This window comes from Dendrobates tinctorius, unplaced genomic scaffold (assembly GCF_039654945.1).
Source record: "Dendrobates tinctorius isolate UK_male_01 unplaced genomic scaffold, ASM3965494v1 ptg000241l, whole genome shotgun sequence".
In the NCBI taxonomy this organism is placed as follows: domain Eukaryota; kingdom Metazoa; phylum Chordata; class Amphibia; order Anura; family Dendrobatidae; genus Dendrobates; species Dendrobates tinctorius.
This window is the reverse complement of record NW_027361908.1, coordinates 30,596,599-30,616,093: the sequence shown is the minus strand read 5'-3', so window position 1 is coordinate 30,616,093 and position 19,495 is coordinate 30,596,599. Positions and strand designations below refer to the sequence as shown.

Below are 19,495 nucleotides of genomic sequence, written 5' to 3'. Positions count from 1 at the left end.
CAAAACCACAAATAATGATTAAACAACAACCAGATGACTGATTTCATCAACCAAGGTATTGTAATCAGTATAATGGCGCTGACCTGACACTGTGTCTAGGTTACTTAGCACAATCCATCCCTTTAATGAGGAGATGGCTGTCCTTTCTTTAGCTACTTCACACTTCTCCCAAAGAGGTACTTACATTATCTGATGTAATCATAGCTGTACAGCTCTACCTGTCTCTCACAATTCCATTCGGATGTTAGGTTACCTTGTGGATCATTCCAGCACGTTCTGGCAGATGTCAGGTCACTTATATGGCTACCATTGTTCTCTGGTTTCGATGCAGAAGGTTGGGCACCCCTGCCATGGTATGGCTCTTCTCCCCACAGGGAAGAATCCTCTGTGCCTGTTCTCCTATTCCACAGGGCTGCTACTTAGTCTTCTGTCCACAATTTTGCGGAGCTGTTACCTTTTGCGTCTAGGGATACAAATCTTAGCAGAGGGACACTACAAGCAGCAGTTGCTCAGGTAGTAGCCTTAATGATTGCCATTCTCCCTTCTGTAATACTGCCATTAGTTTTCCTACCCCAAAGACAGCTTTAGGACGTCCCATGGTCCCTGTGTCCCCTTAACATAGCGACTCCGAAATAAAGATTTCTGGTACTTACTGTAAAATCCCTTTCTTGTAGCCCTCATTGGGGTACACAGCACCCTGTTGTGAATACTTTTGACCTGGCTTCTAAGTTTGGACTCCCTCTGGTGGTTGCAGCGGGTAATCAAGTTGGTCTAGCTGACAGAAGTCAATCACCTGAAGAGGATGATTGGAGATCAGGTGTTACAGACTGGGAGGATTTAAGTGAGCAACCTTCCCTCAATTGTTGCTGGTGATTTTGTTTCTTCCTGTGTACTTTGGAAGTCTGTTTGTCCCCTGCTTTGTCCTGCATCTTTCAGATAAGTCATTTGTCTGTTTTTGCCTTACTCTGGTTTCTGCTTTGCTGTTGTGTGTTCAGCCTTGTTCCCCGCAGGGACCTTCGCTGGACCCTGTTCCATATGCTTCAGCTCATGTCAGTTTGTTCAGTATTTCTAATCCACTGGTATATCAGTATCTCTTGCTTTGCTTCCAGTTCACACCAGAATTCTGATCTAGTGGGGGAGAGGTCGTGTGGCCTCAGTATTTTTGCATATCAGACGTGTTGGATTTTTCTTAGGGTTTTTTGCGTGACTGCAGACAGTATTTTTTCCTGTCCAATTCTAACTAGACAGTTTAGGCCCCATCATTTGCTTACTCTATTTTCTGCCTGTGTTTGTGCTTCATCTTGTCTCACCGGCAATATATGTTTGGGGGCTGTCTATTCCTTTGGGGTTCTACTCCGGGGCAGTTTAGCTTTCCCCTTTCTTTATTTAGGCTTAGTTAATTCTTTGGCTGTGCTGAGGCGTCTAGGGCATCGTAGGTACGTCCCACGGCTAATTCTAGTTATGTTGTCAGTTCAGGGGTCTGCAGTCCGCTTAGTTACCAACCTTTCTGGTTTTCTGGTTGCCTAGCCTATGCCCCGGCTATCCTCCTCGGTTACCGAATCATAACAGCACCCTCTTTTGTTTGAGGTGGGGATTCTTGGTATTGCTTTTCCACTAAATAACTTGGTGTCGGCAAACAAGTGTGACCTGGTGGGGATTAGTTGGCTTTTTTGGTAAGATGTCAGCCTCCAGGTGGCATCATATGAACCCTTGGTTCCTGTGCTCCCCAATGAAGTCTACAAGAAAGAGATTTTATTGTGAATACCAAAAATCTTTACTCCAGATTTCTAGCGAAAATACTCTGATGAATTGGGGCCGCTGTCTTGAACATGTGAAGGGCAGCACCTGATATTAGAAGTCACCTCTGAGTTCCCCTACCTCTGTTACACCTTTTCAATACTTTCTCCTCCACAAGCTCTGTTCTCTTATCTCCTAAACATGGGTATAACCCTTTATCTGTTAACGTCTATCCATATGATAGTTGGTTACTTGCTGACCGGTTGTGGTCTGACCTTCTGCAACAGTGCTTCATTCTGCCAGGAAAAGCGGAGACCCCACCAATCAGCAAGTTATCACCATTCCTTTGTATAAATGAGAACATCTAAAAATGGGAGCAACCTTTTCATGGTGATCTATGCACTGAACACATATATGTAACTGACAGAACCTAAATGATATATTCTTAGCCAATGATGTATGTGAGCACTGGACGGTAGGTTGATTTTTCTATGATTCATTGCTCTGGTAGTGTGGCTGTGGCAGTGTTATTTCTCTAAATTTGGCCTTTTTACCTTTTTTCTTTAAATAATCTCCACTGCCTGTCCCAATGTAATAAGTGCTGCCCCATGGAATACCCTGGGAGCGCTTTGCAGAGCCGCATTTTGCCCTCCCAGCTTTCCCAGTCGGTAGAGACGGAAAATAATTGTTAATTATTACTGTAGATCACAGTGTACAAAATGTATAAGACAAGCGTGACCTTTTTTTTATGTGTGTTATAGGTTTTAGTCTGGAAAACAAATTTTGACCAATTTGAAAATAAAGAAATCAGTAAAATACAAGAGAAGAGGCTGATTCCTGAAGCAGCCCCCCATTTGAATGACATTTATCCGCGCTCTTCTCACTTCCACACAAGCAGTGGCCATTCCATTGAGGTAAGATACCAGTCAAACCTTTATGAAATAAAATATTATAGTGTATTGGTCCTCCGCAATATTACATACTAAGCAGCAGCGTAACCCTCTTCAGCCTGAATCGTTTGCCTCAGTTTTTACAGCAGCTGTGACAGTAATGAGTTGACTAATAATGGCCCATTAGATTTCCCTAACTTAACGGGGTTTTCCCATCTACAAGATCCTATCCCAATATAGATCAGGTGTAAAAGTTTTAGCAAATTTGGAAAAGTATAGTTTTTCTGATTAGCTATGTCTCTTACCCCATGTGCAGGGCATAGCATTAGCCTAGATATCCAAGGATACGACCACTAGCAACTAGCTAACTAACTAGCTAACTGTCACTATATGAGTGGTCATAACCATAACCTAAGCTATTGCAATGCCTGCACTTGAGGAAAAAGAGAGCAAATTAGAAGAACTATACTACATTTCTAAATGGATTTATTTTCTGATATTATTATTATTATTATTATTATTATTATTATTATTATTATTATTATTACACCCACTACATATCCGGATAGGATTTTGGAGATGGGAATACCTCTTTAAGCTTATTTTTCTGCAGTTTTTCAAACGCAAGATAAGTGCAGGTGAAGCACGTTGTCTATGTACTTCACCTTAATGGGCAGTACAGCTGCAAAACACTGTGAGGCTATGTTTACAAGACCATATATTTGGTCCTTAAGTTCAAATGAGTGTTATCAGACAGTTTTCACTGGGGTCGTGTACGCCTTCTTTTCCCTGTATGATGCTGACCAATCATCAGCAGGCAGCAACACAGCAGAAAAAGAACAAACCTCCAAAATAGCTCGGAAAAGGTTTCACGGTGTGTGCGATGTCTGACAGTCAGCCCAATCTTCATGTCTAATCTACTGCATGATTAGAAAGTTCAGATCATTGAAACCTTTCAGATGAAGTCCCTGTGGAGCAATGGGCAGTGCAGCGGAGTTTAGCTGTGTCACATATAAACTTTTCTAGCAGGTCTCCGCCTCTCATAGCAAAAACACCTCTGCATTACTACACCTACCCCACACTGCCTGTTCGGTCCGGACTTATCATTAATCACCCTTATATTTGTTCTGCTCAATTTGTAATTGCTCTGCAGAGAGATCAGAGCAGGGTGTGATTATATCTCACACAGAAGTATAGAATTACTGAAATTGCAGTTTCTTTTTAGACACAGCACTTCCTACAACAAAATGCAGTAGAAAGTGACCCAAACATTGTATGTACCACAAAATGGTACCATTGACAACTATAACCCCCACATAAAAAAACAAGCCTCATCCAGGTCCATGAACAAAAAATAAATTGTTGGTTCCAGAAAATAAAGATTTTTTTTTTTATACAAAATTAAGAATTGTTTTAAAACTATTTAAGATAAGATAAATAAAAAAATTATACCGTGACCTGTAAAGGTTTGAGCATCTTTGGTAAAAATTGCTGTTATTGTGAACAGTTAAGCAAGTTGAAGATGAAATGATAGGATGATAGCGAACAAGCTAGGGGATGCTACTAGGTACTGACCATGCAGGGTGCCAAAACTTTTGCATTGGCCCATTTTCCTTTTTGTAATTTTTAAAATGTTAAAGATGAAAATATATTTATATACCGTATATTTTATTTTGCCTAAAATAAAAAGGAAATGTGTCAATCTGTAAATTTAGGCCTTTTAGAGATCATTTCATCTACACATATATATACAGTGGGGAAATAAGTATTTAGTCAACCACCAATTGTGCAAGTTCTCCCAGTTAAAAAGATGAGCAAGGCCTGTAATTACCATCATAGGTAGACCACAACTATGAGAGCCAAAATGAGAAAACAAATCCAGAAAATCACCTTGTCTGATTTGTCAAGATTTATTTTTCAAATTATGGTGGAAAATAAGTATTTCTCTCTCACCCATGACAGCACCATGGAGAGAGGGGATCCACCCTTCAGGGACAGGAACCTACAGATATAAAGGGCGGTACCTCTCCTCCGCCTTCAGTTGGGTTCCTGTCCCTGACGGGGGACCCACAGTACGGCGTACCTGTGTATCAAAGGAAGGATCCGGGGCCGGCCCGTCCGGTATTCGGCAGCGGGGAGGCCCCTGTTGCGGCAAGAACGGTGCCCGAAGCCGCCACCGCTGGGGCCGATGCGGGCTGCCGGGTGAGCGGGGAGAGACGCCAGAGTCGCCGCTCCAGAAAGGAGATCGGGGCTCGAGGGGACCCGGTGGAAGCTCGGGCAGCGCCATGGTACAGAGAGTACCAAGATGGCCTCTGCCCCGGAAGTAGAGGAGCAGCTTCCGGGTCCCTGAATCAGGCGCATGCGCAGGAGCGCTCTCCCCGACCAACGCGATGCAGGATGGGAGCGGTGACGTCACGCGGGCGGCAACTTTAAAAATGGTGGGTACAGAAACTCCTGGCTGGAAGCGATCCTAATAATGGAGGATAGCGACCAGCAACAGGAGCAGCATGCCAGGCAGCAGCTCAAGCAGCAGCAGCACCACCAACACCACCACCGACAAAAGGAACGAAACAGAGAGGGCCGTTCCAGCAGTCACTCCACGCAGCGTAGTACGTCAGCGGCAAGGAGCAAATCGCCACCAGGAGATCAGCCTATACAGGACCTGACTCCATCTCCCGAACCGGTACCTGCAGCCGCGCACCTTTTGGGGGTAAGTGATCTTCGTGAATGTTCACCCTTGTACTACAATTCCTCTCCCTTATTAGGGAAAGAAGAAGGCAAAAAAGAAGAACAGGGAATGCCCCACTTGCACTAGACCCCTACCTGTATCATGGGAGAAAAAACTATGTGAGTCTTGCACAAAAGAAATTCTTTGTCAGGAGACTCCGGATTTCGCATCCGACCTAAGGGCCGCAATTAAATCAGAGGTTCAGAGTGCCCTCGTGACCTATAAGCATAGGGATAAAACGAGGAAGAAAGACACGATAGAAACCTCCCAGTCAGACTCTTCCACGTCGGGAGAAATCACGTCTAAAACCTCGGAATCCGGCTCCTCATCCTCAGATGAGGAAACAGGAGGGCGTCATTGTTTTCCCCTAGAAGAGGTAGACAGACTAGTAAAAGCTGTAAGGTCTACCATTGGGGTATTGGACCTTAGGTCTGATAAAACAGTCCAGGACATAATGTTCGGCCGACTAGGCCAGAAAAAACGGAGAGTATTTCCGCTTAACGAAATTGTCAAAGGCCTAATCAAAAAAGAATGGGTCAAGCCAGACAGGAAAAATACTACAGTCCCTTCCCTTAAAAGAAAATATCCCTTTAAGGAGGAGGCATCTACGTCTTGGGATAAAGCCCCGAAACTCGATGTAGCAGTCGCTAAGGCCTCAAAGAAATTCGCCCTTCCCTTTGAGGACATGGGCACCCTCAGGGACCCCCTAGATAAAAAGGCGGATACCTTTCTAAAGGGGGCATGGGAGTCGGCAGGCGGTAACCTCAGGCCAGCAATAGCGGCGACATGTACCTCAAGAGCCCTAATGGTATGGGTGGACCAACTTGAGAAACAGCTGAGGGAAGGGACACCAAGAGATAAGATCTTAGATTCTATCCCAGTAATAAGGGGAGCGGCTGCATTCCTAGCGGACTCATCGGCCGATTCAGTCAGGCTATCGTCCAAAACAGCAGCACTTTCAAACGCGGCCCGAAGGACACTATGGCTTAAAAGTTGGCCAGGGGACCTACAGACCAAAATGAAATTATGTTCAATCCCCTGTGAAGGGAAATTCCTTTTTGGGGAGACGTTAGATGACATCCTCCAAAAAGCAGGAGACAAGAAGAAAGGATTCCCAAATTTAGGGCCAGCAGCATTTACGAGGCCCTTTCAAAATAGGAGGTTTTTTCAGAGGAGACCACCAAGGGAACAAAAGTGGGATGACAAAAGAAGAGATAGAGGGTTCTTCTTTAATAACTCTCCTCGAGACAAAAAGCCCTCCAAGTGACAGTACGCCCAGGGTGGGGGGGAAGGTTAACCCTTTTTCTTCCAGCCTGGAGGAGAATTTCAAACAACCCATAGATAGTAAACCTAATCCAGGAGGACCTAAGAATAGACTTTCTCTCTCTCCCACCTCAAAAGTATGTAACAACGCCGCTGAGATCCAGTACGCGAGAACAGGAAGCGCTAGAAAGCGAGGTCCTAGGCCTAGTAAAAAAAGGAGTCCTCCAGGAGGTTCCCCTGCAGGATATGGGCAGAGGGTTCTACTCCCCTCTTTTTATAGTAACCAAACCGGACGGCACCTTTCGAATGATTATAAATCTGAAAAAGCTAAACGAATACGTCAGGAATCAGAGCTTCAAAATGGAGTCGATCAGGTCCACCACCAAAGTCTTGTTCCCAAACTGCTACATGACGGTGTTAGATCTCAGCGACGCCTATTATCACGTCCCTATCCACAAAGACTACAGAAAATATCTCAGGTTAGCCGTTTCAATAAAGGGCAAGGTGAAAGAATTCCAGTACAGAGCCCTTCCGTTCGGAATATCGATAGCCCAGAGGGTATTCACCAAAATAATAGCAGAAATGATGCCTCATATAAGGGAACAAGACATAATAATAATCCCGTATCTAGACTATTTCCTAATAGCAGGCAGCTCGGCTCAAAAATGCAGAGAACAGAGGGACAGGGTGATGGACACTCTACAAGGTCTAGGCTGGCTTCTAAATCTAAAAAATTCAAGATTGGAGCCCAGCAGGGTACAAGAATTCTTGGGCCTAACACTAGACTCAAACATTCAGGATTGTCGCCTCCCAGACCACAAAAAGGAGAAAATCGCTCAAATTACAGCGAGAGCAATCCAAAATACCTCTATGACACTAAGGAAGGCTATGTCACTGCTGGGTTCCCTATCCGCCTGCCTGCCAGCAGTTCAATGGGCTCAGTTACACACGAGAGATCTCCAGTGGGACGTATTAGCCAACAAGACAGCAATAGGCGGACACCTAGAGGGTCGTATTACCCTAAATTCAAGAACTATTCATTCCCTAGTTTGGTGGGGAAACCAGGAAAATCTGTCCAAAGGGATCCCCTGGGTAACAAAGATAACACACATAGTGACAACGGATGCCAGTCCCACGGGATGGGGAGCACACATGAACAACGAGGTGACTCAGAACGTATGGGGAGATCAAGAACTAAAAGCCTCCTCAAATCAAAAAGAGCTTCCAGCAGTAGGCTATGCACTGACACACTTCCTACCCCTGCTCCAGAATCACCATGTCCGCATTCTTTCGGACAATCGAGTCACAGTGGCCTTTATAAATCATCAGGGGGGAACCAGGTCCCAAGCCCTAATGGACACATCTGCCAAAATCCTCAAACTGGCAGAGGCAAACCTACTATCTCTGACAGCCCTACACATCCACACATCCGGGGTACAGAGAATCAAAGGGCAGACTTTCTGAGCCGCATCCAATTACGACAGGGGGAATGGGTACTAAAGTGGTCCATTTTTCGGCAGATTGTAAAAATGTGGGGGACCCCAGACATAGATCTGTTTGCCGATTTCAAAAACAAAAAAGTAGACACCTTCTGCTCCCTAGATCCCAGGGGGAATCCTCTAACTCTGGACGCGTTTATGCTCCCATGGACACAGAGTCTAACATACAGTTGTGGCCAAAAGTATTGACACCACTGCAATTCTGTCAGATAATACTCAATTTCTTCCTGAAAATGATTGAAAACACAAATAATTTGGTATTATTATCTTCATTTAATTTGTCTTAAATGAAAAAACACAAAAAGAATTGTCCTAAAGCCAAATTGGATATAATTCCACACCAAATATAAGAGGGTGGACAAAAGTATTGGCACTGTTCGAAAAATCATGTGATGCTTCTCTAATTTGTGTAATTAACAGCACCTGTAACTTACCTGTGGCACCTAACAGGTGTTGGCAATAACTAAATCACACTTGCAGCCAGTTGACATGGATTAACGTTGACTCAACCTCTGTCCTGTGTCCTTGTGTGTACCACATTGAGCATGGAGAAAAGAAAGAAGACCAAAGAACTGTCTGAGGACTTGTGAAACCAAATTATGAGGAAGCATGAGCATTCTCAAGGCTACAAGTCCATCTCCAAATACCTGAATGTTCCTGTGTCTACCGTGCGCAGTGTCATCAAGAAGTTTAAAGCCCATGGCACTGTGGCTAACCTCCCTAGATGTGGACGGAGAAGAAAAATTGACAAGAGATTTCAATACAAGATTGTGCGGATGTTGGATAAACAAACTCGACTAACATCCAAACAAGTTCAAGCTGCCCTGCAGTCCGAGGGTACAACAGTGTCAACCCGTACTATCCATCGGCGTCTGAATGAAAAGGGACTGTATGGTAGGAGACCCAGGAAGACCCCACTTCTTACCCCGAAACATAAATAAAGCCAGGCTGGAGTTTGCCAAAACTTACCTGAAAAAGCCTAAAAAGTTTTGGAAGAATGTTCTCTGGTCAGATGAGACAAAAGTAGAGCTTTTTGGGCAAAGGCATCAACATAGAGTTTACAGGAGAAAAAAAGGGGCATTCAAAGAAAAGAACACGGTCCCTACAGTCAAACATGGCGGAGGTTCCCTGATGTTTTGGGGTTGCTTTGCTGCCTCTGGCACTGGACTGCTTGACCGTGTGCATGGCATAATGAAGTCTGAAGACTACCAACAAATTTTGCAGCATAATGTAGGGCCCAGTGTGAGAAAGCTGGGTCTCCCTCAGAGGTCATGGGTCTTCTAGCAGGACAATGACCCAAAACACACTTCAAAAAGCACTAGAAAATGGTTTGAGAGAAAGCACTGGAGACTTCTAAGGTGGCCAGCAATGAGTGCAGACCTGAATCCCATAGAACACCTGTGGAGAGATCTAAAAATGGCAGTTTGGAGAAGGCACCCTTCAAATATCAGGGACTTGGAGCAGTTTGCCAAAGAAGAATGGTCTAAAATTCCAGCAGAGCATTGTAAGAAACTCATTGATGGTTACCAGAAGCGGTTGGTCGCAGTTATTTTGGCTAAAGGTTGTGCAACCAAGTATTAGGCTGAGGGTGCCAATACTTTTGTCTGGCCCATTTTTGGAGTTTTGTGTGAAATGATCAATGTTTTGCTTTTTGCTTCATTCTCTTTTGTGTTTTTTCATTTAAGACAAATTAAATGAAGATAATAATGCTAAAGAATTTGTGTTTGCAATCATTTTCAGGAAGAAACTGAGTATTATCTGACAGAATTGCAGGGGCGTCAATACTTTTGGCCACAACTGTATGCCTTTCCCCCAATCTTGCTCATTCCAGCGGTCCTAAAGAAAGTCAGGGAGGACGGGGCAAGAATGATACTGATAGCCCCTTTCTGGCCCAAAAGAACCTGGTTTTCCTGGCTAAGAATGCTCTCAGTAACAGACCCATGGATCCTACCAGATCCTGTTACATCCTCAGGCACCGAACCTCCATTTAACAGCATGGAATTTGAGAGGGCACTGATGAGGGACAGGGGATTTTCAGAGAACCTGATAACTACACTACAAAAAAGTAGGAAACCGGTTACCATGAGAGCTTAAGGCAGAACATGGAAAAAATTCCTATCCACTTCTAGGGCAAAGGTTCAGGACGGGGTTCAGATTGATCCTACAATTTCTACAAAAGGGCCTAGAACAGGGTCTGGCAGTCAACACATTAAAAGTACAAATAGCGGCTTTAGGTGCCCTCTATAACCATGATGTGGCAGGTGACCCCTGGGTAGCACGGTTTATTAAGGCCGCAACCAGATCTAGGCCAATAGCTAGTCAAAGGTTACCGTCATGGGACCTGAATCTTGTACTTTCAACACTGACAGGCCTTCCGTTCGAACCAATTTACTCGGCACCCCTAAAAATCCTATCACTTAAAACGGTGCTTCTGGTGGCACTAGCATCTGCTCGAAGAGTGAGCGATATTCAAGCCTTATCAGCAGGGCCACCTTTTACAAAAATTCTAGAGGATAGAGTCATCCTAAAACCTGACCCGGCCTATCTACCTAACGTATCATCACATTTCCACAGGTCCCAAGAGGTAGTCTTCCTTCCTTCTTCCCAAATCCAAAAAATAAGGGGGAAGAAAAATTCCACACTTTAGATGTTAAAAGGTGCCTAGTACAGTACTTAGAGGACACCAAAAAATGTAGGAAGGAAGGCTCTCTCTTTGTATGTTTCCAGGGTTCTCGGAAGGGGCTCAAGGCATCCAGGAGTACCCTGGCAAGGTGGATAAGGGATGCGATTGCCCTCGCATACTCATCCAGTGGAAATACCATCCCGGAGGGGCTGAGAGCTCATTCCACAAGGGCAATGGCGACCTCATGGGCTGAAAGATCTGAGGTATCAATAGAACAAATCTGTAAGGCGGCCACCTGGTCATCACCTTCGACCTTTTTTAGGCACTATAGATTAGATCTAGCCTCTACGTCTGACCTGACCTTCGGAAGAAGGGTCCTTCAGGCGGTGGTCCCTCCCTAAGCTACCAATCTCTGTAATTCTCTCCGTGGTGCTGTCATGGGTGAGAGAGAATAGCTTAGTTACTTATTCCTTATTCCCCTCCCCTTCACTAGTATGGTGAGCACGTTTTTACTGTTAGTAGAGTGTTTCCGTTTAGGCACGGTGCTTTTGATAAATAAGCAGTATTATAATATTGTGTATATATTTCTGTTGTCTAACTAACCTGGAGACCCTCTGATGCTCTGTATCCAACTGAAGGCGGAAGAGAGGTACCGCCCTTTTTATCTGTACGTTCCTGTCCCTGAAGGGCGGATCCCCTCTCTCCGTGGTGCTGTCATGGGTTCCGAGAAACACCGTTATCGGTGAGTAACTAAGCTATTGGTCACCTAAAAGCATGCAAGATTTCTTGCTCTCACAGACCTGTAGCTTCTTCTTTAAGAGGCTCCTCTGTCCTCCACTCATTACCAGTAGTAATGGCACCTGTTTGAACTTGTTATCAGTATAAAAGACACCTGCCCACAACCTCAGTCACGCTAAAAAATCCACTATGGTGAAGACCAAAGAGCCGTTGAAGGACACCAGAAACAAAATTGTAGCCCTGCATCAGGCTGGTAAGACTAAATCTGCAATAGGCAAGTAGCTTTGTGTGATGGGAGCAATAATAAGAAAATGGAAGACATACAAGACCACTGACAATCTCCCTCAATCTGGGGCTCCACGCAAGATCTCACCCCCGTGGGGTCAAAATGATCACAAGAACGTTGAGGAAAAACTCAGTGGGACCTAGTGAACGACCTGCATAGAGCTGGGACCACCGTAACAAAGACTACCATCAGTAGCACACTATGCCGCCAGGGACTCAGATCCTGCAGAGCCAGACGTGTCCCCCTGCTTAAGCCAGTACATGTCTGGGCCCATTTGAAGTTTGCTAGAGAGCATTTGGATTGTCCAGAAGAGTATTGGGAGAATGTCATATGGTCTGATGAAACCAAAGTAGAACTGTTTGGTAGAAACAAAACTCATTATGTTTAGAGGAGACAGAATGCTGAGTTGCATCCGAAGAACACCATACCTACTGTGAAGCATGGGGGTGGCAACATGATGCTTTGGTGCTGTTTCTCTGCAAAAGGACCAGGACGACTGATCCATGTACATGAAAGAATGAATGGTGCCATGTATCGTGAGATTTTTAGTGCAAACCTCCTTCCATCAGCAAGGGCATTCAAGATGAAATGTGGATGGGTCTTTCACATGATAATGATCCCAAGCACACCGCCAGGGCAATGAAGGAGTGGCTTCGTAAGAAGCATATAAAGGTCCTGGAGTGGCCTAGCCAGTCTCCAGATCTCAACCCCATAGAAAACCTTTGGCGGGATTTGAAAGTCCGTGTTGCCCAGCGACAGGCCCAAAACATCACTGCTCTAGAGGAGATCTGCATGGAGGAATGCGCCACCATTACCACCAACAGTGTGTGCCAACCTTGTGAAGACTTACAGAGAACGTTTGACCTCTATCATTGCCAGCAAAGGATATATAACAAAATATTGAGATTAACTTTTGTTAATGTCCAAATACTTATTTTCAAACATAATTTGCAAAATAAATCTTGCTAAATCAGACAAGGTGATTTTCTGGATTTGTTTTCTCATTTTGACTCTCATAGTTGTGGTCTACCTATGATGTCAATTACATCTTTTTAAGTGGGAGCACTTGCACAATTGGTGGCTGACTCAATACTTTTTTTCCCCACTGTATATACACTGCTCAGAAAAATAAAGGGAACACATACCACATTGTAGATATTACTGAATGAAATATCGCAGCTGCAAATCTTTATTCATTACATAGTGGCATGCGTTGAGAACAAGAAAACATAAAAATTATCAATGTAAATCAAAATTAATATCCCATGGAGGTCTGGATTTGGAAGGATACTCATAATCAAAGTGGAAAATCAATTTACAGCCTGATCCAACTTCAGTGGAAATACCTCAAGACAAGGAATTGATGCTCAGTAGTGTGTGTGGCCTCCACGTTCCTGTTTGACCTCCCTACGACACCTGGGCAAGCTCCTGGTGACTCGACGGATGTTGTCATGAGGGATCTCCTCCCAGACCTGGAATAAAGCATCCGCCAACTCCTGGACAGTCTGTGGTGCTACGTGACGGTGGATGGAGCGAGACATGATGTCCCAGATATGTTCAATTGGATTCAGGTCTGGGGAACGGGCGGGCCAGTCCATAGCTACAATGCCTTCATCTTGTAGGAATTGCTGACACACTCCAGCCACATGAGGTCTGGCATTGTCCTGCATTAGGAGGAACCCAGGGCCAACCTCACCAGCATATGGTCTCACAAGGGGTCTGAGGATCTCATCTCGGTCCCTAATGGCAGTCAGGCTACCTCTGGCGAGCACATGGAGAGGTGTGCAGCCCTCCAAGGAAATGCCACCCCACACCATTGCTGACCCACTGCCAAACCAGTCATGCTGAAGGATGTTGCAGGAAGCAGATTGCTCTCCATGGCGTCTCCAGATTCTGTCACGCCTGTCACATGTGCTCAGTGTGAACCTGCTTTCATCCTTGAAGAGCACTTGGCGCCAGTGGCGAATTTGTCAATCCTGGTGTTCTGTGGCAAATGCCAAGCGTCCTGCACGGCGTTGGGCTGTGAGCACAACCCCCATCTGTGGACGTCGGGCACCCAGACCATCCTCATGGAGTCGGTTTCTAACCGTTTGTGCAGACACATGCACATTTGTGGCCTGCTGGAGGTCATTTTGAAGGGCTCTGGCATTGCTCCTCCTGTTCCTCCTTGCGCAAAGGCAGAGGTAGCGGTCCTGCTGTTGGGTTGTTGCCCTCCTACTGTCCCCTCCACTTCTCCTGGTGTACTGGCCTGTCTCCTGGTAGTGCCTCCAGCCTCTGGACACTATGCTAACAGACACAGCAAACCTTCTTGTCACAGCTCGCATTGATGTGCCATCCTGGATGAGCTGCACTACCTGAGCCACCTGTGTGGGTTGTAGAGTCCGTCTCATGCTACCACAACTGTGAAAGCACAACCAACATTCAGAAGTGACCAAAACATCAGCCAGAAGCATTGGTACTGAGATGTGGTCTGTGGCCCCACCTGCAGAACCACTCATTTATTGATGGTGTCTTGATAATTACTAATAATTTCCATCTGTTGTCTAATCCATTTCCACAACAGCATGTGAAATTGATTGTCAATCAGTGTTGCTTCCTAAGTGGACAGTTTGATTTCACAAAAGTTTGATTTACTTGGAGTTATATTCTGTTGTTTAAGTGTTCCTTTTATTTTTTTGAGCAGTGTGTGATATATATATATATATATATATATATATATATATATATTATAATATAGAAGCCCATTTTGTAGAGGAGAGGGTACTGTTGCAATGTGCAGACTAGCGCCACAATGAGCTCCGATACTGAGAAAGCCGTAAAAGCTCATATTAATTTGCTGCTTGTCTTCTCCATTAGCCAGATCACTTCTGACTGTAAAGCGAATGATACAGATTATTAGAACACAATGTTGTACTAAATTAAAGTAACTCAGAGGGTGTATACCTCCTATGGGCTGGCTGTGGGGAATTTTTATCAGCATGACTATCACAAAATCAGCTAGAAAAGCACTGTTTGTTCTTTGTGGCATAAATGGCCCCAGTTTTATATAGCCAAGTCCTTTTTTTCGTGTTTCTGCCACGATTTCACAAAACTGCAGCACTGCATGATTATGCACCCAAGAGGTGGAACGTTCCTATATTTCGTGCTGAACTGTAAAAATTCTATAATTTTTCCCTTGCAACACACATAAGTAGACAGCAGGTGGCACTGTTATTATTCTCTAGACACAGGAAAGATGTATATCTTTGTACCGTGTTAGCCAGTAGATAGAAAAATATTCAGAATTGAGAGTCCTCAGTGGTTGATACCTTTTAATGGCTAACTGAAAAGATGGTAACACATTGCAAGCTTTCGAGACTACGCAGGTTTCTTCATCAGGCTAGACTAATACAACATCTGAAGAATCACATATTTATGCACAGCACAGAAAAAATGCAATAGATAAAACAAGTGACGTGAAGCAGAATTGTCATTATGGGATAGGGAGAAACACAATTAGAGAATTAGATCTACCTGTGGCAAAACATTTTTGTATGCCTGATCACAACAACACCATGGATATGAAATTACTGGTATTGAAAACAGGAAAGATGTATATCTTTGTACCGCGTTAGCCAGTCACCTGTCTTATCTATTGCATTTTTTCTAGGCTGTATTGTGCATAAATATGTGACTTCAGATTTTGTATTAGTCTAGCCTGATGAAGAGACCTGAGTAGTCTCGAAAGCTTGCAATGTGTTACCATCTTTTCAGTTAGCCATTAAAAGGTATCAACTACTGAGGACTCTCAATCCTGAATATTTTGGTATTGAAAAGTAACTTCACATCTCAGAGAGACAGGAGGGTTTGGGAGTATAAATTTATGATGACCTTTGACACTCTCAGTGCTGGAATGAATGTGTCGCATGGATTTATGTCTTTTTACATCAATTAAGGAATTTGCTCCTAAGACCTTGTGGGGGCATCACAACACATTAGGAGACCCCGATCAGAGGACAATAAAACATCCGGACTCCTTATCTATGAACTAGTCCAATATTTGTGTTTCTCCCTATCCCATAATGATAATTCTGCTTCACGTCACTTGTCTTATCTATTGCATTTTTTCTGTGTTGTGTTGTGCATATATATGTGATTCTTCAGATGTTGTATTAGTATAGCCTGATGAAGAAACCTGCGTAGTCTCGAAAGCTTGCAATGTGTTACCATCTTTTCAGTTAGCCATTAAAAGGTATCAACCACTGAGGACTCTCAATTCTGAATATTTTTCTATTCTCTAGACAGTTACTTGTCTTTTGAACTCTGCTTTTACAATGGTGCTTGGTGCACTTTTTTACCTGCTGTACAAATGAGATATGTTTAATCAGTGCTACATATATATTGTCTTTGAAGCCTGGACTAACTAATTCAGACATTGGAACGTGGATGTATTGGAATATATTAATGCCATCTTGACAGGGCAATTTTAAATTTTTGCGGTTTTGTGTTTTTTTTTGTGTGGTATAAGTTGTACTGGAAATCGGGAATAAAATTTGATTTTAACCACATCTACAGACCTCAGTAAATGACTGACAACTGATAATGATCTACAGATTAGTGATTGCTTAGTGCCGCTGGTCGGTCAGTGTAAATGTACCCCTATACAGAATAAATACTTACATGCAATAACTTACTCTTGACGTCTTGTCTGATGTCCTAACGTTGGGACTCTGCAGAGTTTGTCGCACTGATAGCCGCACCCCTGAGAATTTAGAGAAGGTCACATATACATACATATATGTGTCGGGATGGATAAGACTGGCGGCCTGCATAACACACACAACAGGATGGAAAAAGGGAGCGGGAGATGGGGCGCCTTCTAACCAGATCCTGTGCCTATCCCTAATGCCCTATGCGGGTACTCCCCCCTCCCCCCCCACCGCCGTCACGTGCCTAGTCCCTAGCTCTCACCTCAAAATACCCTGGCTAGTGTACCGGCCAGCAAGGACGCTAGCATCACCACTGCAGATGGTACAAACACAGGGGGTAGTGACAAGCATGAGATGGACAAGAACAGAAAACAAGAAACTTAGCTCCAGGCTCCGCTGCCAAGCTCCAGACCGCAGAAGATACTGAAACAGGACCCTGAACTCCACAGAAGTAGCAGATACAGCGGTGACACCAGAGAACTGCAAACTCCAAGGCTGGCCTACATAGAATAACTCTTATTACCAACCTTCAGCTGATGCGTTATATGGCTATTTAAAGGATGGTGGGAATGGTCACCACCCTCATCAGCTGACCAGCAACAAAGCATCTGTGTTGTGAGTTCATTTTCCCCTTCACTACTGAGGCCCGAGGAACTCCCTCTTCTGGTAAAGAAAGGTAGTGAGCCTGATTATCAAACACCTGAGGCTGATGATGATGACTGGCTGAGTAGAGTTACTGACTGGATATAAGGCTGCCGACGCCCTTCTGCCCTGCGGGTGATTTCTCTGTGGGATCCTTGGAGACCAGTCTGAATTCCTGCTCCTCTAAAGCTAAGTTTGCTGCTCGGCTTTTTGCATTTGTGCTTTGACTTTGTTTTGCTTTGTTTTTCTGGATTTCTGACATTCCCTGCTGGGGTGTGCTGAATTCCTTTAGCTCTGTCTTCTGAAAATACCTGAGTGCTGATTTAGTTTTTGAAGCTTAGCTGCTTCAGGGTCTTTTTCATATCAGCTTGTTGGCTTATGTCTTTGATAGGGTTTTTGCAGATTGCAGACAGCAGCCTTCCTGTCCTTTCCTATCTAGGTAGTTTTGGGCCCCGGCTTTGCTCAGTCTATCTTTCTGTCTGTGTTAGTGTTTTCATCTTGCTTCACCGTCATTATATGTTGGGGGCTGCCTATTGCTTTGGGGTCTGCTCTGGGGCAGTTTAGATTTCCCCTTTCTTTCTTTAGGCCTTTTTAATTCTCCAGCTGTGATCGAGGGGTCTAGGGCATCATAGGAACCCCCCACGGCTACTGCTAGTTGTGTTGATAGGTTCAGGGGTCTGCAATCTGATAGTTGCCAACTTCTCTGGTTTTCTGGACTTAGCTTGTATTTCTGTTTTTGCCTCCTACGGTGACTCAATCATAACACATCTGCCAGCAAGGAAACTGACATTAATCCTTGCTGGCCCAAAAAGATAAAATCCAAAAATTAATTGTGACAATATGTCTACTGAGTAAGAAATCCCCCCACACACACTCCACTTCTGAATACAGATGTGCAGCCACCATTAATATATAATTAGCATAACTGCAACCTACATTACAAATGTAAATTAATGATCCACCACTGTGCCCCCATTAAATATTATTTGTCAAGTTTCCCCACCCAATAAATATATAAATTAAGTAACCCCTGTACTCTTAAGGTCCCGTCACACATAGCGACTCACCAGTGATCCCGACAACGATATCAACATGTCAGGATCGCTGGTGAGTCACTACATGATTGCTGGTGAGCTGTCAGACAGACAGCTTCACCAGCGATCAGGACCAGCCACGGCGAGCACGCGGCGTCGCTGTGTACTTTAGTTACCAGCGCGCTGATGCAGGGCGGTGGTAACTAAGGTACACATCAGGTTTCTAAGAGACGTGCGTCACTTAGAAACCCGATGTGTACCTTAGTTAGTTACCAGCTCCCTGTATCAGCGCGCTGGTAACTAAGGTACACAGAGGGTTTCTGAGCACAGCGCTGTGCTTAGAAACCCTGCGTTTACCTTAGTTACCAGCTGATCGCTGGTCTCCCGCCTGTCACACGCAGCGATGCGTGCTGGCCAGCGGGAGACCAGCGACCAAAAAATGTCCAGGGGTTTCCTACAGCGATCAGCGATACCGGCAGGGGGGGCTGTCGCTGATCACTGTCACACACAGCGATCTCGCTGGTGAGATCACTGTTACGTCACAGAACTTGTGACTCAGCAGCGATCTCGCTAGCGAGATCGCTATGTGTGACGGGGCCCTTACCAGTTTCCTGCATCCTCAACGCCCCCCACTGTGCACCTCCCGATCCCGGTTTCATTATAATTACTTGCCCCTTCCTCCAATTCTTTGTCATGACCTCTCTAATTTCTTCTCCCACCCCCCAATTCATTATAATTTCCTCTCATCCCACCTTCTCCATTTTACTTTCCTCCTTCCCACTCTCATTTTATTGAATTTATTGAAAAAAAACAAAAAAACAATTACCTTGCCATACGAACTCCCGTGGCTCCACTTCTTCTTGTGGCAAACGCTTATATGCTGAGCCTGAGGCATCTGCGCTGGCTGATGTGCTTCCGTCTAAGATGGCGTGATGATGACATCACAGAAAAGGTGATGGGAGCCCCCTGGACCTGTGCTGCTATTCTGTATTGCCGGTAACGGAGCTTCAGGAAAGCTCCCTGCCTAAAGATATGTGATGCCGATCGTGGCACACAAAACATTCTAATGAGGGAAATTTGGCCATGGGCCCCGGGCATGACTTCAATGAAGGACAAGTTTTAATACTTCAGTTTGGCGCCCCTGAGGGTCCAGTCGCCAGAGAGATGCTGCACCTCACCCAGAGGTGTGGTATCCCACAACCAGGTAAGGTGGAGACACCTGACCATCATTCCATCCCACATCCCACACATACAAGTAGTGTAGCAGAGCACCCTTTATGGCCCCTGCTTGGAACACGAAGAGTGCTGGGAGGTGGGCGGAGCATAGCTTGAGAGCGGGAGAAGGATAGGAATTAGAGTTGAATTCC

General features: G+C 44.7%; 1 protein-coding gene across 2 annotated transcripts in view; it reads left to right on the top strand.

The window, feature by feature from the left end:
- Positions 1-19,495, top strand: part of POC1B (POC1 centriolar protein B) — a 162,685-nt gene that overhangs the window by 65,130 nt on the left and 78,060 nt on the right. For both annotated transcript variants that reach the window (XM_073557015.1, XM_073557016.1), the window contains exon 9: positions 2,499-2,651. In XM_073557015.1, the coding sequence (XP_073413116.1) occupies positions 2,499-2,651 (153 nt within the window). The remainder of the gene's footprint in view (positions 1-2,498; positions 2,652-19,495) is intronic.